General features: G+C 42.5%; 1 protein-coding gene across 1 annotated transcript in view; it reads right to left on the minus strand.

Moving 5' to 3' along the window:
* MCHR2 (melanin concentrating hormone receptor 2) overlaps positions 1-26,654 on the minus strand; it is a 314,186-nt gene that overhangs the window by 71,745 nt on the left and 215,787 nt on the right. The window contains exon 3 of the mRNA XM_073629126.1: positions 14,888-15,082. Coding sequence (XP_073485227.1) covers positions 14,888-15,082 — 195 coding nt within the window. The remainder of the gene's footprint in view (positions 1-14,887; positions 15,083-26,654) is intronic.

The following is a 26,654-nucleotide window of genomic DNA, read 5'->3' on the forward strand; positions in this document are numbered from 1 at the left end:
ACAAGGTGTTTTGGGGGGCTACCCCAAAGCACCCTCCCAATGTTGAGGGCATGTGGCCTGGTATGGTTCAGGAGGGGGGGCGCTCTCTCGTCCCCCTCTCTTTTCCTGCGGCCTGCCAGGTTGCGTGCTCGGATAAGGGTCTGGTATGGATTTTTGGGGGGACCCCACGCCGTTTTTTTTTTTACTTTTGGTGCGGGGTTCCCCTTAAAATCCATACCAGACCTGGAGGGTCCTGTATAGATTTTGAGGGGGACCCCACGCCATTTTGTTTTTTTTAATTGTGGCCGGGGTTCCCCTTAATATCCATACCAGACCTGAAGGGCCTGGTATGGAATTTAGGGGAACCCCCACGTCATTTTTTTTTTAAATTTTGGTTCGGGGTTCCCCTGTGGGGAATTCCCATGCCGTTTTTATCAATGAACTTTTATGTGTATTGTCGGACCGGCAATTCATTAAAAGCTGCGAGTAGTTTTAAATGACTTTTTTTCCTTTGAAATGTAATTTTGCTGTCAGACTGTTCTAAACACGGGAAACATGTGCCCCTTTACAGGCATACTATAGACACCCCCCAGGTTCAAAATTTAAAGGGATATTACACTTTTATTGTTTCACTTTAGGCATTATTAAAATCACTGCTCCCGAAAAAAACTGCCTTTTTTTTGCATTGATCCATGTCCCCTGGGGCAGGACCCAGGTCCCCAAACACTTTTTTATGACAATAACTTGCATATAAGCCTTTAAAATGAGCACTTTTGATGATTCATGTTCGTGTCCCATAGACTTTAACGTTGTTCGCGTGTTCAAACTAATTTTTTGCCTGTTCGCAAGTTCTGGTGCGAACAGAACAGGGGGGTGTTCGGCTCATGGTAGGGTTAGTCCTCCTATCAGGTTTTTTACTTTCAAAGACTATTATTGATTTTAATAAAAGTAAAATAGCATATTGATGCAATGACATAAAGAACATAAGAAGAACATCCATAGAGACTGACCTAAAGAGAATAACTGGAGCGATAGGATTGTGATGATGGTATTGAGGAGCAGGTATGTGGAACATAGTATTGGCTTAGGATGAGGGTGACCAAAGGGGGTGATTGCGACCCGTCCACCAACTGCACCCCAAGAGGGAGCCAGCTGTGCAGGAGGGGTGTGGCAGGGGCTCCCCCTTTGGGCCTATCCCCTGAAGACCAGCCAGCCTAAAGAACAAGCAAAACTAGCAAAATGAGAAAAAAGAGATTGTCCTATGCCCCTAGTCTGTTCTAGGATTTGAGGAACATAGTAGTGAAAACGTCTCATGGAGAAAGTAATATCATCGTGTGTCGAGGACAGAACTGCAACACAGGGAAGAGGACCCAGTAGGGTGAAGATAGGGAGGAAAAAATGACAAGGTTCGAAAGAGGAAAGAAGGAAAAGATGTCAGGAAGAAAGAGGCTCAGCCACCAGAACTCCATTGATAGCACTTAGGATTGGGAGAAACTAGGGGATTTGAGGATTCCAACGTAGTTGGCCCAGGGTTTCCAAGTCTCCTAGAATTGGTGAGATGTGTCCAGTAAGAAGCCCACCAGTTTCTCCTGTGGCATGATCCAGGAGATCTCACACCTGGCCACCTGAATGGAGACCTTGGGTAGTTTCCAGGCTTTGGCTATGGAAAGTTTGGTACCTAGGAGGATAAAGAAGATACATTTTTAAGAATAATTCAGAACCTTAGGGATATGGAAGTTCAAGAGGGCTGTTGTAGGAGACTTGGGAATTTGAGAACCTCGTTACCCTGGATATTATTTGGAAGATTTTGTTCCAAAAGCTTCTGATTTTGGGACAGTCCCACCATACGTGTAACATGGATTCCTTCATCTGACACCGTCAGAAACAGAGAGGGGACACTGAAGGGAAGATATTGGAGAGTTTTAACAAGGTCATGTACCATCTGGTGATGAGTTTCAGACTGGCTTCCGTAGGTGTTGAGGATACCCTTAGGCTGCATTCACACCTGAGCATTTTCAGCTCATAAAATGCTCATAAAATGCCCGAACAAAAGCCAGACAAAACGCCCAACAAGAAAAATCCCATTCATTTCAATGGCATCTGTTCACATCTGAGCGTTTTGTCACCTGAAGCAAAATGCCTGAAAAACGCCTTAAGCACAAAAAAGAATATAAGCTTCTTTGGGGCAGATTATAGGCGTTTTTCAGCTTTTTACATTGGTGACCTGTACAAAATTGCAGCAAAAACATGGCAAAATAGTGGTAAAATGCGGTAAAAAATTGTGGCAAAAAGGTGGTAAAAACTTGCGACTTTGAAACGCTCAGGTGTGAATGCAGCCTTATAGGATCTTGAGAAGGCCCTATGCCATGTGTCCAGATCCCATTGTTCCTGAAGGTCAGCTTCCCAAGCTAGCATGTAAGGGGGTTTCGACATGGTTTGAGCAAGTGATGAGTAAATTATGGAAATGCCTTCCCTCTGCTCCACGACTTGACCACACCATTGTTCGTAGGGTGATAGTTGAGGAGGGTTAGGTTTCACCAACCAAATAGAGTGAAGGTGATGAGACATTTGCCGCAACCTGAACTGTTCTGAGTCAGGTAGATCCAGTTTGCTAACACAGTAGGCGAGCAAGATGGGGCCCACAGAGGTGAAAAAGTGTACGATCTGATACATCCCCTTATCCAGCCACCACTTGAAGGCTTTAATTTCCATTCCCGGGCTAAAGTCCGGATTATGGAATATGTGAGCCAAGGGCGTGCTATCTGATACCAGAGATGGGAACCGCTTGAGCTTATCCCAAAGGGCTACAGCATGGGAAAGGGAGGGGGATAGAATGGGGGGGGGGCGATTTGAGAGTGGACACCATAGGGGATAGTCTAGGGTCTGCAAGGGAACCGCCTGTCTCTCAATGTCTACCAAGTCCTGTTTGACCATCTTAGAGTATGCTGTGGATAGCTGAGCTAGTCTTGCGGCTTGTTAATACCAGAGCATGTTTGGCAGACCCAGTCCACCTCTAGCCCTTAGTCTGAAAAGCGTGTGTCGCGAGAATCGGTGTCCCAACAAATTTAATGATTTTGCTTTGGAACAAGCTCAAGTGGTCCTTCCTGATTAGAATTGGGAGAGAGCGAAAAAGATATAAATATCTTGGGAGGAGACTCATTTTGACGGAATTAATTTTCCTAACCAAGAGTTCATAGATAGTTAGCAGAATACAACTGTTCAAACTTGGGAGTGAGGTTTATCCCCAGGTACCTAATGGTGGATTTGCTCCATTCGAATTTAAAGGATTCCTTTGGCTGTGCCACCGGTGACGGCTGGAGAGAGACATTAAGTGCTTGTGATTTGGCGTCCTGAGACCTTGTAAAATTCTTCTAAGAGGTGACCGGGGAGGTGATTAAGACGAGTAGGGGTGGGCGAACAGCTTGGCCCGAGCATAAGTTCGGGCCGAACTTTGGTTGTTTGGATGTTCTGTGAACAACGAACAATATGCGGTGTTCGGGGCAAATTCAAAAGCCGCTGGAACACCTTTAAAGTCAATATCAAAAATGGTAAAAAAGACAAGAGACAGCTTGGGATAAGTCCTTTATTAAAAAATAGAAATGTCCCAGGATGTAAATCCATGCCGCACAAATGGACCAAAAAAGAAAAAAGCCTCAAGCCTCAACTGTTCCGCCTGACACCACGGGGAAGCCCCCATGGTGTCAGAGGGTTGCAAGGTCACCCGTTTACGTCACCGAGTGGCCCCACCCTTAACTATATAAGAACTGTCACCCAGAAGAAGCGTCAGTCGGCGGGAGCCTCCCGTGGAGGCGTAACGGTTTCGGCTTTTTTTTCATTTTCGGTCCGTAGGGCGGCATGGATTTACATTGCGGGGCATTTTTATGTTTTTATTTTTTAATAAAGGCCTTATCCCAAGCTGTCTTGTCTTTTTACCATTTTTCACACTTTTTTTGTGAAATGGGAGAGGTACAATGTACCCCGTTACCAATTCACATAGGGATGTGGGTGGGATTTGGGGGTCCCCTTGTTAAAGGGGGCTTCCAGATTCTAGAAAATTCCCCCGCCTGCAAACCCCACAATCACCGGGCAAGGGTTGTGGGGATGAGGCCCTTGTCCCCATCAACATGGGGACAAGGTGCTTTGGGGGACTACCCTAAAGCACCATCCCTATGTTGAGGGCTTGTGGCCTAGTACGGTTCAGGAGGGGGGGTGCTCTTGTCCCCCCTCTTTTCCTGTGGCCTGCCAGGTTGCGTGCTTGGATAAGGGTCTGGTGTGGATTTTGGGGGGGACCCCTATGCCATTTAAAAAAAAAATGATTGCAGGGTTCCCCTTAAAATCCATACCACACCTGAAGTGTCTGCTATGAATTTTGGTGGGGACCCTTACTCCATTTTAAAAAAAAGTTCACCTTAATTTCCATATCAGACCCGAAGGGCCTGGTATGGATTTTGGGGGACCCCTACACATGGGAAAAATGTGCCACTTTACAGGCATACTATAGACACCCCCCAGGCATGATATTTAAAGGAATATTTCATTTTTATTATTTCACTTTAAGCATTAAAAAATCACTGTTCCCAAAAAAACGGCCGTTTAAAAAAAAAAATTGCATTGATACATGTCTCCTGGGGCAGGACCCAGGTCCCCAAATACTTTTTATGGCAATAACTTGCATATAAGCCTTTCAAATGAGTACTTTTGAGTTTTCATGTTCTGGTCCCCTAGACTTTAATGGTGTTCGTGTGTTCTTCCGAATTTTTGGCCTGTTCGGTATGTTCTGGTGCAAACCAAACTGGGGGGTGTTCGGCTCATCCCTAAAGAGGAGTATGTCATCCGCAAATATACCACATTTATGTGTGTTAGGGCCGCATGTGACCTCCGCTATGTTTGGGTTTGTACGGATGGCTATTGCCATGGATTCTATTGCTATGGCAAAGATAAATGGAGATAATGGGCAGCCTTGGTGAGTGCGCTATTTTAATGGGATCTGAGTAGAGGCCCTGTAGGCGAATCCTAGCTTCTAGTGTAGACTATAATGCCCTGAGAAGGCCTGTAAAACGAGGGCCAAATCCCCAATGATCCATTAGGGCAAACAGATAGGGCCAAGAGACAGAATCGAATGCCTTTTGAAGATCCAACACTAACATACCGTCTTGTTTAGTACCGCCATCCCAACTGGATTGTAAGAGGGAAGCTATGTCTTCTGCTCTCCTAATTTGGTCTGGGCCTTGTCTTCCTGGGATAAACCCAACTTGATCCTTATGAATGTATGCTCCTATAAAGGAAGCAAGGTGATCGGCCATGACTTTAGTCATGATCTTTAAATCGTTATTGATCAGGAATATTGGTCTGTAATTTCTAACCTCACCCGGGCCTTTATCTGGTTTTGTGATGACGGTTATAAACGCAGAGTTTAACTGTGTGTCAAGAGGATCACCTTTGGTTTTGGCGTTAAAAAATGTTGCCATGTAGGGCGCTACAATGGTCGCATAGGCTTTGTAGTAGGGGACTGAGAACCCATCTGGCCTGGAGCTGAGTTTTTATTTAATTTGTTAATCACCTCTAGCACCTCCTCTGTAGAGAAGGGGGCTTCGAGTCTGTCTCTATGTTCTTTCGCCAAAGTGGGGATGGGGAGGTTATCAAGAAAGCTAGAGATATCCGATGAACTTTTGGCTTGCTGCGCACTGTATAGGTTCTCATAGAATTTATGAAAGGCCTGCATTATACTCAAGGGGATGGCCGTCTACCTGCAATTTTAAGTTTAGGGAAGGAGTAAGTGGGGGCACGAGTTGTAAGTCTAGATGCCAGTAGGGAGCCTATCTTGTCTCTTTGATGATAATATCTTGCCCCACTTCATCTAATGCTTTTCTCTGCATTGGCTGTCAGTGCTAGGTTCAGTTCCAGTCAGGCAGCGTCTAGAAGGGAGGTGGGGACACGAGATGAGTCTTTCTTGTGTTCTACCTGGAGAAAGGAGAAATTCTTCTCCAATTTCTCAATGTCTGCACATTTTGCTCTTTTCAGTTGGGTAGCAATTTGTATGATTTTACCCCTAATAGTGGCTTTGTGTGCTGCCCATAAAGTTTCCGCTGAAACACTGTTCACATCGTTTAGGGTGAAGTATTCTGTGAGGGCCTTCTCTATCTCAGTTTTCCTGATAGGGTCATTTAGGATGGCTTCATTAAGTCTCCAATGGGAAAAATTTGCTTGGGGATGTCGGTTACGAATCATAAGTGGTCTGACCAGACGGTGAGGGGATTAAAGCGTTGGAGACCAAGAGATGATCAATCCTGGTGTAGGATTGGTGTGAATGGGAGAAGTGTGTATAATCTTTTTGTGTAGGGTTTAAGTCTCTCCAGATATCAGTGAGGTCCAGCTGAAAAATAATTTTGGAAATCTTGGAACTGCTCCTGGTTGGGCGAATAATTTGAGCATGGGGAGGTTTAACTTTGTCTAGGCCTTAGTCGAAGGCTGTATTAAAGTCCCCCCCCCGAAGATGATCAAGCCTTCTAAATGGGGGCCTAGGGTCTTATAGAGTGTGCAGAAAAATTTAGATTGGCCGTTATTAGTAGGATATAGAGGAGTAAAGATGATCATCTAGCGTCCCTTTAATCAGGAGGAATCTGCCCTCAGGATCTCTGTGTTCTGATCTCAAAGAGAATCTACAGCTCTTCGAGATGAGAATAGCTACCCCTCTGCTTTTATCCTCTGCTTTAGACAGGAAAAATAGGGGGAAATGAGTGTGGATAACGGATGGTTTGTACCGGATCGGGAAATGTGTTTCTTGTAAGAAAACAACGTCAATTCTGTGGGATCTCATGTATTCAAGGACCCTTCTGCATTTAGTGGGGGAATTTAGCCCTTGGGCGTTATGAGTTGCTACTCTTAAGGGAGCAGCTTGTGGTGCCTTACTCGTCTTGGAGCTGGAGGGGCAGACCTATACCCAATTTACCGTCACTGTGGAGAGCCGTGGATCTGGTCTCGGTGGCTGGAGTGCTCGAAAGCTTTGACCTCCTGGAAGATAGGTGATCCGCACAGTCTCTGGTGGTTAGCTGAAAAAGAGAGAGGTAAGAAAGAAGAACAGGTGGAGAAGATAAGATAAGGTACTCAGGCCTGAGAAGACAGCAGGCGGAGAGAGTCCTGCTGTCTGGGAAACAACAAAAAATGTCCACTCCCTCTGGGAGGGGTGGTAACCTAACCTCAGAGAGAAGGTGAAACCAAATCCATGGGGTACGGGGAGGCACGACAAAACTGCCTCTGCCTCAGTGCACTAGTTTAACAACTACTAAATATTGCTAAAGTATGCGGGACCTTTTGTTCCTAGGCATGTGGTCCCACGGGGGCTTGGCTCCCCCCTGTGGGGGAAGGACCTGTGCCCCAGGGGAGACATCCCAGAGATTCAGGATTGCAGCACAGTGTGGATCAACAGGTTGACACAATCAAAGTGACGAAAATGAAATGTTCAGGCAACAAAGTTCAAACCTCTGGAAAGTCATAAACAAATAACATGAGATAAACTCTGAACTAAGAAGTAGTAAGTTAGAGAACTTAGGGCTACCCGCCCTGCGACCTCCAGGTCTTGAGAAAAAGTGACATTGGTATCAGGGTTTGGGGCCTGGAATATCAAGGGGGCATAGTGTCCTTAGAGCGTATAGGTTTAGGTTTGTTCCAGATGGTCGTCAGGGTGATCCTAGGGGAGGGGTGCTTGGCAGATCCAGAGCTGGAATTAGCAAAGTCCATTGCTGCTTCTTGTGAGATTAGTCTCAGGTCCAGGAGGAGACGTTCACCATCCTAGAAGCTGTGGAAAGGAATGCGTCTTGCCTTTAAAGTCGAACTTTAAAGCAAAGGGGAAAGCTCATCTGTACTTGTTGTCATGTTGAGATAACACTGTTAGGAGGGGTTTCAAGGTTCTCCTTTTTTGGATCATGGTTGGCGAGATGTCAGCAAAGACCTGTATGGCATGCCCCTGGCAGGTTAGGGTAGATTGGAAGCGACACAGCTTCATCACTTCTTCTTTGATGGAGAAAAAGTGAGGTTTCACTATTATGTCTCTGGGGGAGCCATCCTTACTTGGAGGGCCTAGGGCTCTGTGAGCCCGGTTTATCTCCAATTTGTGTGAAGTGGGAGGTTGGGAATCAATTGTTTGATGAAATCCTGCATGACAGTCATGGTGTCAGCGATTGATTCCAGGAGGCCTCTGATTCGGAAATTCTGTCTACTGGATCTATTTTCCAGGTCGTCAATCCTGGAAAGTGCCGTATTCAATTGATTCTGGAGAACCTGAACATGGTCAGAGTTTTGTTTAGTTTTATAAACAGTTATGTCCAGCTTAATTTCTATAGCTTCCATCCTGGTTCCTAGGTTCTGGAAGTCCTCCCGGATATCACCAGATTTTGGATGCTGTTTGTGCTAGTCCCCTGTCCAGCAGGTCTGACAATTTCATGAAACGGTCAGGAGCTGTGAGGATGGAGATGGGGGGTCAGGTCAGCTGGAGATGGCACATCTGCTGGTCAGATGGGGGGGCCCAGGGGGGAGACCAGGAGATCCCCCATAGTGTGTTCAATGAGGGATTCTGTGGAGGCTGGGAGGGGGCCACGGGCTGGTGGTTGCTCACGTGGGTGCCCGGTTGCTCACGTGGGTGATGATTAAAGTAGCTGGAGCCAAGGTCTGCCTGAATCTGGAGAACTCCTCTGTGCCTGGAGTGTGTGGCTGCATGGAGCCCACCATCTTGGATTTTGCCCGAGTGGCTGCAGTATTGAATTGTGGCCCCAGGTCTCTCCGGGCCAAGCCCACTGACATGTGTCTGTTCTAGGGGCTTTTCGCCGTTGGATGGTGCCGGTGTGGTGAGTCACGGGACCCTGTGTCCCCCGCTAGGTGCGCCATTCGGCCGTGGCAGTGCAGAGCTCCTGGCTTAAGCGGCCATCTTGGAAACTCCTGCACATGAGCCCCCCATCAGGTTTTAATTGCTGTCTCTGTCTCTGCTGGGGAGATTAACTCTCTCTGTTTGTTCTGGTGACTTTTGTACTGGGTCAGAAATAGAGAGGAAATCTCTCTGATTCGGAGAGGATTTCCCAGTGGCAGAACAACCAGGGTTGCAAAGGTCGCACTTGTGACCGGGCTCTGGTGTTCCATCACTGTCTCCTCCTGTGTGTGCACTACGGAAAGACTAAAGCCCAGCAGCTGAATGATCAAAGGTGCAGACAGCCAATGGCTGAGCCTCCATCATGGGTGAGTGAGCTCATCCTCTATCCTCTATCTGTGAGTAAAATGTCTCCATCCCACCCTTCTCCCTCCTGCCTCTCAGTAAACTAAGGTAAAGGGGACACAGCTGTAAGGGGTACTCTGTGTGCTGTGATGTAAGGGGCCTTTGGTGAGCAGCGATCCCCTTAAATCAGAGTTCCCCTTTACACCAGAGTCTACAGCTTTCCCCTTTACATCAGAGCCCCCCTTAACCACTTCAATACAGGGCACTTTCACTCCCTTCCTGCCTAGGCCAATTTGCAACTTTCAGTGCTGTCACATTTTGAATGACAATTGCGCGATCATGCAAAACTGTACCCATATAACATTTTTATCATTTTTTTCACACAAATAGAGTTTTCTTTTGGTGGTAGTTATTCATTCACCACTGGGTTTTTATTTTTTGCTAAAAAAAGAAAAAAGACCCAATCATTTGAACTTTCTGTTTTAAAATTTGGCAAAAAAATAATTTTGCTTCTTCACTGATGTGCATTGATGAGGCCGCACTGATGGGCACTGATGAGGAGGCACTGATGGGCACTGATGAGGTAGTATTAATGGGCACTGTTGAGGCACTGATAGGCAGCACTGATGGGCATTGATAGGCAGCACTGATAGGTGGCACTGATGGGCACTGTTGAGGCACTGATAGGCAGCAATAATAGGTGGCACTGATGTGCACTGATAGGCAGCACTGATGGGCACTAATTGGCATTGATGGGACTGCACTGTCTTGCCAGTTAATGGCTCTCCTTTCCTCACACAGACACAGCGTGGGAGGAAAAGACTGCCAACAACTGGAAAGTCTGTTTACATGTGGTCAGCTATGATTGGACACAGCTGATCACATGGTAAAGGGCCACAGTTATTGGCCCTGTACTGTGATCTGTGATCAGCTGTGTCCAAAGGACACAGCGGTCATAGAGTGCCCTGGATGTGTATCCCAGGGGGCACGTGGGAGGTCAGGTTCTTTGAGAACATTCATGGGCTCCTCCCAAAACTGAAAGTTTGAGCTGTAGCCATCTTTTGGCTATAGCATGGGAGGGAAGAAGTTAAATCATGGTTCCGAGAGCACTCCTTACATCAGAGCTCCCCTTTACATTTCAGAGTCCACTGAGATCCTTACAGTGTTCTCTTACAGTGTAAGTGGAAATTTTGTGGACTCTTTTGCAAGGGGGCTCTGTGGATCCTGATTAAAGGGGAATGCTGGGAACTCTGATGTAAGTGTGGGCCCTGGTAACCAGAGTCTGTAGCCTTTCCCCTTACATCAGAGTTCCTTCTGTACATCAGAGTTCTCAGTGTTCCGCTTAAATTAGAGTCTCCAGAGTTCTCCCTTTACATCAGAGTCTGCATAGTCCCCCCTTACAGTGAAAGGGAACTCAGCAAGTTCAGACCTAAAGGGGAACTTTGCATGCCCAGATGTAAAAGAGAACTTTGTAGATTTGGATGTAAAGGGGGAACTCTGTGGACTATGATGTAAAAGGGAGGGACTCGTGAGATGAAAACCATATGATTAGAAATGTTATTTATACACAAAATACAGTGCCTTAAAAAAGTATTCATACTTCTTGAAATTTTCCACATTTTGCCATGTTACAACCAAAAAACATAAATGTATTTTATTGGGATTTTATGTGATAGACCAACACAAAGTGGACATAATTGTGAAGTGGAAGGAAAATGATAAATGGTTTTAAAATTTTTTTACAAATAAATATCTGAAAAGTGTGGCGTGTATTTGTATTCAGCTCCCTGAGTCAATACTTTGTAAAACCACCTTTCACTGCAATTACAGCTGCGAGTCTTTTTGGATATGTCTCTACCTGCTTTGCACATCTAGAGAGTGAAATGTTTGCCCATTTTTCTTTGCAAAATAGCTCAAGCTCTGTCAGATTGGATGGAGAGAGTCTGTGAACAGCAATTTTCAAGTCTTGCCACAGATTCTCAATTGGATTTAGGTCTGGACTTTGACTGGACCATTCTAACACATGAATATGCTTTGATCTAAACCATTCCATAGTAGCTCTGGCTGTATGTTTAGGGTTGTTGTCCTGCTGGAAGGTGAACCTCTAAGATTGCCCTGTATTAGATAACTTCTAATATTTCCCTGTATTTGGCTCCATCCATCTTCCCATCAACTCTGACCAGTTTCCATGTCCCTGCTGAAGAAAAGCATCCCCACATCATGATGCTGCACCACCATATTTCACAGGGGGCATGGTGTGTTCAGGGTGAAGTGCAGAGTTAGTTTTCCACCACACAGAGCGTTTTGCTTTTAAGCCAAAAAATTCAATTATGGTCTTATCTGACAAAAGCACCTTCTTCCGCATGCTGTGTCCCCCACATGGCTTCTCGCAAACTGAAAATGAGACTTCTTAAGACTTTCTTTCAATGATGGCTTTCTTCTTGCCACTCCTCCATAAAGGCCAGATTTGTGGGGTGCACGATAGTTGTCCTGTGGACAGATTATCCCACCTGAGCTGTGGATCTCTACAGCTCCTCCAGAGCTACCATAGGCCCCTGGATGCTTCTCTGATTAATGCTCTCCTTGCCCGGCCTGTCAGTTTAGGTGGGTGGCCATGTCTTGGTAGGTTTGCAGTTGTGCCATACTCTTTCCATTTTGTGATGATGGATTGAACAGTGCTCCGTGAGATGTTCAAAGCTTGGGATATTTTTTTATAACCTATCCCTGCTTTAAACTTCTCCACAACTTTATCCCTGACCTGTCTGGTGTGTTCTTGGCCCTCATGATGTGGTTTGTTCACTAAGGTTCTCTAACACACCCCTGAGGGCTTCATAGAACAGCTGTATTTATAATGAGATTAAATTACACACAGGTGGACTCTATTTACTAATTAGGTAACTTCTGAAGGCATATCAGAGGGGGTATCAGAGTAAAGGGGGCTAAATACAAACGCACACCACACTTTTCAGATATTTATTTGTAAAAAAATGTGAAAACCATTTATTATTTTCCTTGCACTTTTTAAATATGTGCACTTTGTGCTGGACTGTCACATAAAATCCCAATAAAATACATTTATGTTTTTGGTTGTAGTATGACAAAATGTGGAAAATCTGGAGGGGTATGAATACTTTTTCAAGGCACTGTAAATGTATAGTATATACTACAAAAAAATTGTGGTGTGCCGCTAAAGTTTTTGGGTTTGGCTTGAAGAAAAGGTGGCAACCCTACCCAAGACAGCAAGAAGGGGGCCCGCTGCAGAACATGTGAAAGGGTCCCACTGAGAGACTTCATAAATGGCCTGTGATGGAAGTAAAGGGCTCCGGGCTCAGAGGGAAGAGGGGTTCAGGGGGCCCTTCATGGTTTCTTGTACCAGGGCCCTGAAGGTTCTAGTTACACCTCTGGAATTTCCCTTAATTTGGAGAGATGTTCTCCAACCTACTGTTACAGTATGTCTTTCTACAGACAGGAAGTGAAGGAAAATATCCCTGGACTGGGAGCAAAACAAATAAAATGTTCTGCTTTAGATATACTTTAATTTAGTTCTGGTATTATTATTTGAAATACAGAAATGGCTGGTAAAAAAAAGTTTCTGTATTTTACATCACTTTGGAATTTACAATATGCAAAATACTTATTAAAAATTCATTAAAAAAATGACAGCTTGTGCATTAGGTTAATTAATTATAGTTGCTATACAGTTTGTGCTAGGCTATTTAATTTAGCCTTAGACAAACATTTTATATTTTAATATGATAACTACTAAATATAAATTGTACATTTGCTGAGAGTAATAAACAGACTTTCTGTAAGCACCTTGTACAGTGAGGGAAAAAAGTATTTGATCCCCTGCTGATTTTGGCCACTGAGAAAGACGTAATCAGTCTATAATTTTTTATAGTAGGTTTATTTTAACAGTTTATTTTAACTCCAAAGACATGCTGGTAGGTTAATTAGACCCTGTCTAAAAAAAAAAAACCTGGCCAAAATATGTTCTATGTGTATGTGTGTGTAAGCGCGTCGGGACCCTACGGGCCTAAGGACCGCACTATACCACAGATGGATACCAGCAGCAAAGTGCCCTGAGGTGATTCAGTTCGCATAGGTAGTGCTATACAAGTCACTCATTCATTCATTCAGACAGAATAACAACAAAAAAATAAAAAAAAATGCATTTCAAAACAGTTATAAATTGATTTGCATTTTAATAAGTAAAAAAAATATTTGACCCCTTCGCAAAACATGACTTAGTACTTGGTGGAAAAACCCTTGATAGCAATCACAGAGGTCAGACATTTCTTGTAGTTGACCACTAGGTTTGCACACATCTCAGGAGGGATTTTGTCCCATTCCTGTTTGCAGATCCTCTCCAAGTCATTAAGGTTTTGAGGCTGATGTTTGGTAACTCGAACCTTCAGCTCCCTCCACATATTTTCTATGGGATTAAGGTCTAGGCCACTCCATGACCTTAATGTGCTTCTTCTTGAGCCACTCCTTTGTTTCCACGGCTGTGTTTTTTGGGTCATTGTCATGCTGGAATACCCATCCATGACCCATTTTCAATGCCTTCAGCTGAGGGAAGAAGGTTCTCACCCAAGATTTGATGGTACACAGCCCCGTCCATGATCCCTTTGATTCGGTGAAGTTGTCCTGTCCCCTTAGCAGAAAAACACCCCCAAAGCATAATGTTTCCACCTCCGTGTTTGACGGTGGGTATGGTGTTCTTGGGGTCATAGGCAGCATTCCTCCTCCTCCAAACACGGCGAGTTGAGTTAATTTCAAAGAGCTCAAAACTGGTCTCATCTGACTACAACACTTTCACTCAGTTCTTCTCTGAATCATTCAGATGTTCATTAGCAAACTTCAGATAGGCCTGTACATGTGCTTTCTTGAGCAGGGGGACCTTGCGGGCACTGCAGGATTTTAGTCCTTCACGACGTAGTATGTTACCAATTGTTTTTTTGGTGATTATGGTCCCAGCTGCCTTGAGATCATTGACATGATGTTCTTGTGCAGTTCTGGGCTGATTCTTCACCCTTCTCATGATCATTGAAACTCCACGAGGTGGGATCTTGCATGGAGCCCCAGACTGAGGGAGATTGACAGCTATTTTGTGTTTCTTCCATTTGCGAATACCCGCACCAACTGTTGTCACCCTCTCACCAAGCTGCTTGGCGATGCTTTTGTAGCCCATTCCAGCCTTGTGTAGGTCTACAATCTTATCCCTGACATCCTTGGACAGCTCCTTGGTCTTGGCCATGGTGGAGAGATTGGAAGCTGATAGATTGATTGATTGCTTCTGTGGACAGGTGTCTTTTATACAGGTAACAAGCTGAGATTAGGAGCACTTCCTTTAAGGGAGTGCTCCTAATCTTAGCTCCTTACCTGTATAGAAGACATGTGGGAGCCAGAAATCTTGTTGATAGGGGATCAAATATTTATTTCACTCATTAAAATTCAAATCAATTTTTTTAAGTGCGTTTTTCAGAATATTTTTGTTGTTATTCTGTCTCTCACTGTTAAAATAAACCTACAGTTAAAATTATAGACTGATCATTTCTTTGTCGGTGTGCAAACGTACAAAATCAGCAGGGGATCAAATGCTTTTTGCCCTCACTGTACATGTTAGAGCCTATAAACAGTTTACATAACTTTTATTGATTCATTAAAACGAGTCAAAATTAGTTTACATTTTATAATACTCACCAGAGAACATCATTAGGTGTTGTTAGATCAAATGCGCAACTTTCTAATCCATCCTTGAACTGGATGACCTTTGAATAGACCCAGACAGGGAACACAACAACGAAAGATGCTGCCCATAGAAGGATGTTTACACGTATAGTCTTTGATATTGTCCTCAAGCTTGTTAGGCGAAATGGCTGTACAAGAGCCATGTACCTGCAACGTTAAACAATGTAATTAGTAATATAATTCAGTGATAATGGATACACTCTTTCATGCAAGTGTCTCACAAAATGCAAGATTTTTTTTCATCTACAGCTATACTTATATTGGGTACAATATGTTTTAAGCACTTTACCACATGTCAAAGCAACAGTGTGAGCAAAAATAATCAGGCATTATTTAGATAATTACTCTTTATTTGTCATTTTGCTTTCAATAATGCCAGAGAGTGCTCCTGGTTCTCACAAAGCTTTCCAAAAATTGGAGTAGCCTAGCTGTTAGAAAGAACCTTATAGTGTCATAGAAGAAGGCCGTGTTCCTGTAGGACGCAATCAACCATTCAGAGCAAAAAAGGCAACTGTCACTCCATGTAATGACAGACATTGTAGGCACCAATTAATTTAATAAAAAGGTTAGGGAAAACCTTGATAAGTGTTTGGTTTTAGTCCAGTTACACTGTGGGGGGTATTTACTAAAACTAGTGCACTCAAGTTTGGTGCAGCTGTGCATGGTAGTCAATCAGCTTCTAACTTCAGCTTGTTCTATTAAGCTTTTGACAAAAAAAATGGAAGCTGAATGGTTTCTATGCAGAGCTGCACCAGATGTGGCACTCTGCAGTTTTAGTAAATCAACCCCTGTATTTTAGAAAAAAAGACCAACTTTCTAATTAATGTCCTTCTTCAAATTTAATAAAGTGTATCTAAACCCCCATAAAATGTTGGCTAGCTCTCAAAATTAAGTAAAGACATGGGGCGGAGGGAAACGTGAACAAAATGCTGGGTCCTGCGCCTTACTCTCTTTTGGTGATAGTGTGATATGTGCAAGAAGGGCACAAAGAGGAATGGATTCTCCCTTATGCAGAGAAAAATACTCACACATAAAAGGTGAAATAAAAGATAGATGCAAAGTTAAGATTAGGGATGAGCCCGGTGTTCGCCTGTTCGCCGAACAGCAAACAATATGCAGTGTTCGCGGCAAATTCTAAAGCTGCCGGAACACCGTTAAAGTCTATGGGACACTAACATGAAAAATCAAAAGTGCTAATTTTAAAGGTTTATATGCAAGTTATTGTCATAAAAAGTGTTTGGGGACCTGGGTCCTGCCCCAGGGGACATGTATCAATGCAATGTGATTTTTTTTAATGCTTAAAGTGAAACAATAAAAATTAAATATTCCTTTAAATATTGTGCCTGGGGGGTGTCTATAGTATGCCTGTAAAGTGGCGCATTCCTGTGTTTAGAACAGTACCACAGCAAAATGACATTTCTAAAGCAAAAATTGTCATTTAAAACTGATCGCGGCTGTAATGAATTGTTGGATCTCGGCAATATAGATAAAACTCATTGAAAAAAAGAGCATGGGTTCCCCCCCAGTCCATTACCAGGCCCTTTGGGTCTGATATGAATATTAAGGGGAACCCTGAACCAAAATTTAAAAAAAAATTGCGTGAGGGTCCCCCTAAAATCCATACCAGGCCCTTCGGGTCTGATATGGAAATTAAGGGGAACCCTCTGCCAAATTTAAAAAAAAATGACATAGGGGTCCCCCCCAAAATCCATACCAGACCTTATCCGAGCACGCAACCTGGCAGGCCGCAGGAAAAGAGGGGGATGAGATAGTGCCCCCCCTCCTGAACCGTACCAGATCACATGCCCTCAACATGGGGAGGGTGATTTGGGGTAGCCCCCCAAAGTACCTTGTCACCATGTTGATGGGGACAAGGGCCTCATCCCCACAACCCTTGTTCAGTGGTTGTGGGGGTCTGCAGGCAGAGGGTTTATCAAAATCTGGAAGCCCCCTTTAACAAGGGGACCCCCAGGTCCCGGACTCCCCCCCTGCGTGAATTGGTAACGGGGTACAGGTACCCCTACCATTTCACAAAAAAAGTGTCAAAATGGTAAAAAAGACAAGAGACAGCTTGGGACAAGTTTTTATTGAAATTTAAAAATACAAAAATAAAAATGTTTCACAATGTAAGTTCACACTGCCCAACGGACCGAAAAAGAAAAAGGAAAAAAAAAGCTTCCCCATGGCTTCCCCGTGGTGTCAGAGGGGGCAGGGTCACCCAGTTACATCACCAGGTGGCCCCGCCCTCATTTATAAAAGAACTGTCACAGCGAAGACGTGTCAGTCGGCGGGAGCCTCCCATGGAGGCGGATCAGTTGCGGCTTTTTTTTTCTTTTTCGGTCCGCCAGGCAAGCGTGAACTTACATCGTGGGACATTTTTATTTTTTAATAAAGGACTTGTCCCAAGCTGTCTCCTGTCTTTTTTACCATTTTGACGCTTTTTTTGTGAAATGGTAGGGGTACTTGTACCCCGTTACCAATTCACACAGGGGGAGGCTGGGATCTGGGGGTCCCCTTGTTAAAGGGGGCTTCCAGATTCTGTTAAGCGCCCCTTCCGCAGACCCCCACAACCACCAGGCAAGGGTTGTGGGGATGAGGCCCTTTGGCTACCCAAAAGCACCCTCCCCATGTTGAGGGCATGTGGCCTGTTACGGTTCGGGGGGGCGCTCTCTCTTCCCCCCTCTTTTCCTGTGGCTTGCCAGGTTGCATACTCGCATAAGGTTCTGGTATGGATTTTGGGGGGACCCCAAGCCAATTTTTTTAATTTTGGCGCAGGGTTTCCCTTAAAACCCATACCAGACCTAAAGGGTCTGGTATGGATTTTGGTGGGGACCCCTACGCAATTTTAAAAAAAAATTTGGTGCAGGTTTCCCCTTAATTTCCATATCAGACCCGAAGGGCCTGGTATAGATTTTAGGGGGACCCCCACGTAATTTTTTCTTTTAATTTAGGTTTGGTGTTCCCCTGAATATTCATACCAGACCCAAACGGCCTGGTAATAAACTGGGGGGATCCCATGCTCTTTTTTTCAATGAGTTTTATCTATATTGCTGAGACGCGACAATTCGTTACAGCCATGAGCAGTTTTAGATGACAATTTTTCCTTTAGAAATGTCATTTTGCTGTGGTACTGTTCTAAACACTGGAAAAATGCGCCACTTTACAGGCATACTATAGACACCCCTCCAGGCATGATATTTAAAGGGATATTTCATGTTATTGTTTCACTTTAAGCATAAAAAAAAAAAATCACTGCTCCCAAAAAACGGCCGTTTAAAAAAAAAAATTTGCATTGATACATGTCCCCTGGGGCATGTCCCCTGGAACCCATGTTTTTATAGTAGTTATGTGTGGTTTAGTTCAACTACTTTGCCAGAGAGTGATGTGAAATGTGAAAGCGGGGTATACAACCGCTTTAATAGCAGTGTTTATCTGTGTTTCCGGCTCTCTCTTTTTGGATTGCTATGTATAGTGGACTTGCAGCGCTCTTGAGCCTTAGCATCAATGGTCTTTCCTCATATACAGTATTTATTTTTGTCTTGGATGTAGTAGCCCTGCTTCTGTGTGTTTTCTCTGGGTACTGTCTGTTCAGGCAACTCTCCTGTTTTCTCACAAAGGATTGTGGAATAATGGCAACTGGGGTGATTCCAGACACAGTGGAACAATTCCACATGGATTAACAACTTGCAGTTACTCATGCAGAGAATTGTCAAGACAAAATGTCTAGAGTGTTCACAAGGGATGCGAGTATGATTTCAACCAAGTTTGCCTGCCACATGGACTATAAAAAATAGCTTGAAGCTATAAAAAGCGAAGTCATATTGTGGTGGAATTTGGCAAGGCTTAAGCAATATCTTAAGGAGTACACGATCCCTTGTACATTGAGACATAGATTGAAATAATCCATCTACTATATATTCTGAGACTTTCCTGCAAGATTGGAATAGTATTATTAAACCAAGAACCCTGCATTCCCTATAACTGATCTCCCGCAGTACACAGAACATTGATATGCAATAGTTTTAGTAAATATAAACTGCTAAATCAGCTGTATATAACAGTCTTCTATCAATGTCTGGTTAAAGTTTGGAGGAGGAGTTTTCATTATCCTCTGACTGTCCAGTGAAGCTGCATGACCCCTCTGTCTGGACAGTGCTGATTGGCCCTGTGCTGATCACGTGCACCCGCCCAAGAAAAAAAAAACTCTCTAGCAATACACACCAAACTGAGCATGTGCAATCTGATTCCAAAGGCTCTGTCTTTATCAGCAGATGGATTGGAACAGTAAACAGTAATAGAATGGGAAGAATCAGCGAAGACAGGATCAAACATGCTTTTTACACAATGTGGAGGATTAAACCCTTAGGTTCCACAGTGTGTATTACAATCATGCTTTACTGCATATACAGACTGATTTTACTGTAATGGACTTAGTAACACTATAATTTTGAGCAAGTGTTCATTTGAACTTATGCAGTTAATTGTTACACACAAGGAACATTGTCTTGAAACTTTGTGTAACAATATTAAATAATACAATTAATCTTTTCCCAAGTGTCATAATTTATTTGTGTATTATGTGCACAAAGCTGCATACCACACTTGCTGATTTGAAGAAACAAATTATGCATACAAAGAGTTCCAAGTATCTCTGGGATGTGTTCCATTGAAAAAAAAAATCAAAGGAGAATAGATAAGGAAACAGGTGAATTTTAGCTCACCTGAGGTCTCTGACTCTCAATCAGAGACCTCAGATACTGGGGACTTTCTGACTCTAGGGGGTCTGCTAACTTTGTTTTCTCTCATAATAGGGAGGATGGTGGGGGGGGGGGCAAAAAAATAAACCCCATTAAATTACTAGAGATTACTCCAAAAAGAAGAAGGTCAAAGATGGAGAAGCCACAGGGGTAGAAGACATGGTAAGCCCCAACAAGAGATATCCCCAATGCAGAAATGTTTCTTCTGTCCAGAATGTGGCCAATTTATCTGGTGTTGTTTTAATTGATGATGAGGTGTCTCTGGTTTGTATTGCCCTTTTCTCCTACGTTTCATTTCAATACGTATTCCACATTGTTTGATGCTGGCAGGTTTATCAGAAATCTAATTTTGAGAAAGCATTTTCCGGATGAGGATTTTCTGAAGCAGGAGACAAGGGCCAATGATTATAGAAACACCATATGTGGTGTTAGCAGCAGTGTACTTTATATGTGGAATATTTGATGGTGGACAATCCAGTTGCACCAGTGTTTCACCATCTTCCCAAGATCCACAAGTCAACCAACCAAGTACAAGGTCGCCTGATTGTGGCTGGTATCCCCCCAAGCATATGGGGGAGTGGGTCAATATGCATCTACAAATTTCTTTTTGCTTGATGATGTTTATTACAATCAAATGTGTTGATCATTGATGGGTGCTGATGTGGAAAAGTAATGTATGACCAGGCAATACATTTCCAAAAAAGCAGGAGGTTTAATGAAAACAATAACAATAAAAATAACAATTACAAATAACAGTAAAAATAACAAACAGCTGCAGCTAAGAGTTCATTACTTGCTCAAAGAGAGAACGGCAAGCAGCCTTCTGATACAATTTCTTGACTATAGAATTACATGGTACATGTGGTACAATATGATTGGTTGCTTAGATCTACGTCATTGTAACTAACCATAAATCTAACACCTGTCATACAATCAGACAAACTTATTCATTTCCAGAATTCCTATATGTTTATTAAAATGATTTATAACTGTTTTTTGTCTATGGTTTTACGAGACAATATCACCCAGCCATGTTAAATCAAACCCTCCTTGTCCTGATAAAGTCCCATACACACGATCAGATTTTCCGACAACAAATGTTGGATGTGAGCTTGTTGGCTGAAAGTCCAACCATGTGTATGCCCCATCGAACATTTGCTGTCGGACTTTCCGCTATAAATGTTTGCTAGCAGGTTCTCAAGTTTTCAGCCAACAAAATTTGTTGTGGGAATTTCCGATCGTATGTACACAAGTCCGACGCACAAAAGTTCACGCATGCTCGGAATCAAGCAGAAGGAGCCGCACTGGCTATTGAACTTCCTTTTTCTTGGCTTGTCATACATATTGTACATCACCACGTTCCCACGTTCGTAATTGTTGGCCAACATTTGTGTGACCGTGTGTATGCAAGACAAGTTGGAGCCAACATCCTTCGAATAAAAATCCACGGTTTTGTTGTCGGAAAGTTTGATCGTGTGTACGGGGCATAAGACTTCACCAACTCAAGGATAACAGATTTACGACTTTGGGAAAATGAACTTACAATAACCCCACCTTATGTGTTATACAGTATGTCTTATCATTTTTAACTGTACAATTCTTTATGTATGTATTCATATATTGGTTTCACAAAAAGTTACTATATTATATACCCCATATTGACAGAAAAACACAGAATTGTTGACATTTTTGCAGATTTATTACAAAAGAAAAACTGAAATATCACATGGTCCTAAGTATTTAGACCCTTTGCTGTGACACTCATATATTTAACTCAGGTGCTGTCCATTTCTTCTGATCATCCTTGAGATGGTTCTCCACCTTCATTTGAGTCCAGCTGTGTTTGATTATACTGATTGGACTTCATTAGGAAAGCCACACACCTGTCTATATAAGACCTTACAGCTCACAGTGCATGTCAGAGCAAATGAGAATCATGAGGTCAAAGGAACTGCCTGAAGAGCTCAGAGACAGAATTGTGGCAAGGCACAGATCTAGCCAAGGTTACAAAAAATTTCTGTTGCACTTACGGTTCCTAAGAGCACAATGGCCTCCATAATTCTTAAATGGAAGATGTTTGGGATGACCAGAACCCTTCCTAGAGCTGGCCGTCCGGCCAAACTGAGCTGTCGGGGGAGAAGAGCCTTGGTGAGAGAGGTAAAGAAGAACTCAAAGATCACTGTGGCTGAGCTCCAGAGATGCAGTCGGGAGATGGGAGAAAGTTGTAGAAAGTCAACCATCACTGCAGCCCTCCACCAGCTGGGGCTATATGGCAGAGTTGCCCGACGGAAGCCTCTCCTCAGTGCAAGACACATGAAAGCCCGCATGGAGTTTGCTAAAAAACACCCGAAGGACTCCAAGATGGTGAGAAATAAGATTCTTTGGTCTGATGAGACCAAGATAGAACTTTTTGGCCTTAATTCTAAGCGGTATGTGTGGAGAAAACCAGGCACTGCTCATCACCTGTACAATACAGCCCCAACAGTAAAGCATGGTGGTGGCAGCATCATGCTGTGGGGGTGTTTTTCAGCTGCAGGGACAGGACAACTGGTTTCAATTGAGGGAAAGATAAATGCAGCCAAGTACAGGGATATCCTGGACGAAAACCTTCTCCAAAGTGCTCAGGACCTCAGCCTGGGCCGAAGGATTACCTTCCAACAAGACAATGACCCTAGGCACACAGCTCAAATAAGGAAGGAGTGGCTTCACAACAACTCCGTGACTGTTCTTGAATGGCCCAGCAGAGCCCTGACTTAAACCCAATTCAGCATCTCTGGAAAGACCTAAAAATGGCTGTCCACCAACGTTTACCATCCAACCTGACAGAACTGGAGAGGATCTGCAAGGAGGAATGGCAGAGGATCCCCAAATCCAGGTGTGAATAACTTGTTGCATCTTTCCCAAAAAGACTCATGGCTGTATTAGATCAAAAGGGTGCTTCTACTAAATACTTGCAAAGGGTCTGAATACTTAGGACCATGTGATATTTCAGTTTTTCTTTTTTAATAAATCTGCAAAAATGTCAACAATTCTGTGTTTTTCTGTCAATAATGACGAAAAAAATGAACTTAAATGATTTTAGCAAATGGCTGCGATATAACAAAGAGTGAAAAATTTAAGGGGGTCTGAATACTTTCCATCCCCACTGTATATATATATATATATATATATATATATATATATATATATATATATATATATATATATATATATATATATATATATATATATACACATACACACATATACATAAAGCTAACACCTTTTTGGCCCTGTCAAATTTAATTAATGTACTGTACACAGCTTTCCCATATTCCACATAATTACTTTTGTTTACAAAAGTTTTATTTGGAAGTTTGGATGAACAGACATTAGGTATAAAATGACATCAAAATATTGCATTAACGTGATTGGTTGTATACAATGAAGGAGGTTATTTAACATCGTATAACAGAAGTGGTCATATACAATGAAAGAATGTTTATATATATAAATAAAGAGAAAAAAAAAGTAAGACATAACATAGCATTCTCATAAGGTAGTGAGAGAAGATGATAATATTATGTTAAGACAGTTAGGTTGGGTTCCAATAGGCCCATTTCTTTTTGTGAATATGGATAGTATCATCAAGGGTGTGACAAATCCACTCAGATAGTCTAAGGAGTTCCATTCTATTTATTATTGTTGCCATGACAAATTAGTGGATTTCCAATTATAGGCCGTCATCCAGTGTATGGAACTGCACAGGGAGTGGAACAGTCCCAGACAGGGGGTAGGTATGCCCGGTATATTAGCATATAGCAAGAATATCTGAGGGGAAAGGGTGATTTTTTGTTTTGAGGATTGTTCTATTAAATCTGATGCTTTGTGCCATATATTGTTTATATGGCTGCAGCTCCAAAAAATGTGTAAGAGGGTACCGGAATCCGAGCATCCCCTAAAACAATTGGGGGAGATGGATGGGTAGAAAGTGTGTAATTTTGAAGGGGTAAGGTACCATCTAGAAAAGATCTTAATTGGAGTTTCTCTAAAAGTGATAGCTCTATTACATTTGCGTAAATTTTCTGACATGGAGTGCCAATCCTCAACATTAATCGAGACATCCATATCTTCTTCCCATTTGAGCATTTGAGTAGATTTATCTGGTACACCAACACAATTAATATAATTATACAACCTGGAGATAAGGCCTCTGTCTCTAGAGGATAAAATACATATATGTTCAAAGGTTGTATATGAAGGGTGTGTTTTAAGTGCAAAATATTTAGCATAGAAGGATTTGATTTGCTGGTATCTCGGGAGTTCATCAGCAGGTAGATTGTGTGTGGCTTGAAGTTCGGGGAATGAGATAAATTCCCATTTTTGCTGAAGAGATCTCAGTGTAATTAAATTTTTGTCAATCCAGGTAGAGAAAGATTGTCTGTTATTATAGGCACATATGAATCTAGGGTCACCTAAAAAGGAGGCTAAAGGTGGTGTGTCTGAGGAGAGTTTATAAATGTCTTTATATTTAGTCCATAGTTGATAAAATTGAGCTATTATAATGTTTTGTTTCATAAGTTTGCTATATGAGATAGAGTTGGACCATAGAATTCCCTGTAAATGGAATGGGAGGATTGAGATGGATTCAAACAACTTCCATGGGGTGTTTATTGAGGGAGTGAACCATTGGGTAAGTTGTGTAAGTCTTGTGGCTAGATAATAAAGCCACAAATTTGGAAGGCCTAAGCAACCCATAGTATGTGGTCTATGCATTAAAGCATAACTGCATCTCGGTTTTTTATCTGCCCATATGAATTTGTTGATTTCTCTTTGAAAGGAAGTCAGTTTAGATTTGGGAACATTGATAGGTAGGGCACGAAAATAGTACAGAAGTTTAGGAAGAATCGTCATCTTGATAGCACATATTCTACCAAGGAAGGAAATATGAAAGGAAGACCATGATTTTAGGAGGGATGTGATGTGCGAGAACAATGGGATATAATTAGATTTATACAGAAGGTTGTGAGATGAGGAGATTGTGACACCTAGGTATTTGAATGAGTTGGAACACCAATCAAATGGGAAATTTTTTATTAATAGGGATTGGAGATTTTGGGAATAATTAATTGGTAAAGCAGAACATTTATTGGAATTGATTTTGAGGCCTGAGATGGATTGGAAAGATTTAAGTTCTTTTAGGAGGGATGGAATAGAAGTGAGGGGGTCTGTGAGGAATAGAAGAGCATCATCTGCGTATAGGCTGAATTTGAATTCTCTATCACCCTTAGTGTAACCTTTTATATCAATGCTATTCCTAATCTTTTGGGCTAAGGGTTCAATTGCCAAAGCGAACACTAGAGGTGAAAGGGGGCATCCCTGTCTGGTGCCTCTACTGAGGGGGAAAAAAATCAGAATTGTGTCCTGGGAGTCTAATTCTAGTTTGAGGGTTGTGGTAGAGTGCATTAAAACCTTGTAAGAATTTTTCTGAAATTCTGTATTTGGGTAATAGATAATTTAGATATGACCAGCTAACGCTGTCACACGCCTTATGAATATCTAAACTGAGAAGGCATAATTTGTGGGAGGTTGGCATCTTGGATAATATTGGTGACTAGTCTAGTATTATCGACTATCTGTCGACCGGGGATAAAACCGGTTTGGTCTATATGTATTAGATTAGTAATGACTGCTGCTAGTCTGTCTGAAAGCAATCTACCAAAAATTTTTAGGTCATTGTTAAGGACTGATATAGGTCGGTAGTTTTGGGGTAGAGAATGGTCTTTAAATGGTTTGGGGATAAGGGAAAGGTTTGCTAGAAGCATTTCATCTGGGAAATGATTACCGTTGAGAATATGGTTAAAGAGTTTGGATAGATATGGGGTTAGGAGGGAGGAATATTTTTTATAGTATGAAGATGAGAAGCCATCTGGGCCAGGGGCAGTAGATGTTTTAAGAGATTTAATAATTTTGCTTATTTCTGCTTCTGTGCATGGTGCGTTAAGGGATTCTATTTGAAGAGCATTAAGAGTAGGTAGTTGAATGTTGTCTAGCCATGATTTAGAATGTTGGTCAAGAGATGGTTGTGGGCTACAAAGCAAGTCTTTATAGAAAGAGGAAAAAATTTCCAGCACACCTAGCGGATGAGTGATCATATTTCCAGAATGATCTCTAAGCTTATATGTATGAGGGGGTTTATGATCATGGTTAAGTTTTTTGGCGAACATGGCAGAAGGGGAGTTACTGTGTAGTAAGAATTTAGCTTTTGAGAATCGCAAGGATTTTTCTGTGTTTGCTGATAATATTTGATCTAGAGCTTTGCGTTTATCTTGAATTTGTTTTGTGATTTCTTGGGTGGAGTTTTGTTGTAACTTATTGTAGAGAAGGTTTAGATCTCTGGTAAGACTTTTTATGTTTGTGAGTTTTTCTCTGTTTCTTTTAGCAGCTATGCTGATTAGATGGCCGCGTAGAACTGCTTTGTGAGCTGTCCAGAGAGTTGTGGGAGAGATATCATCAATAGCGTTTTCAGTGAAATAGTTTTCAATGTGTGAAGAGATAGTTTGTGTTATTAAAGGGTCAGTTAGAATAGAATCATTTAGTCGCCAGTTGTAGGGTGAAGGAGAGAGACCTATGTGAGATGTTTCAAAGTAGGTAATATCATGGTCAGACCAGGGGCAGGGATGGATTAGGGCATTGGAAGAATTAGCCAATAATATGGGGGTACAAAAGATATAATCCAGTCTAGCATAGACGTCGTGGGGGTAAGAATAGTGTGTATAGGCCTTAAGCCCTACATTGTGGGATCTCCATGAGTCTATAAGTTGAAAATTATTTAAATAACGGTTTATAGACTTGGAGAATGCTTTAGAAGAGGGGGGAAGTTTTACTTCTGTCTAGGGTTGGGTGTGCAGTTAGGTTAAAATCGCCACCTAAAATTTTATGAGGTGAGCTGTATTGGTCAAGCTTATCAAAGAAATTTGTGA

Source organism: Aquarana catesbeiana, linkage group LG04 (genome assembly GCF_042186555.1).
Source record: "Aquarana catesbeiana isolate 2022-GZ linkage group LG04, ASM4218655v1, whole genome shotgun sequence".
Lineage (NCBI taxonomy): Eukaryota > Metazoa > Chordata > Amphibia > Anura > Ranidae > Aquarana > Aquarana catesbeiana.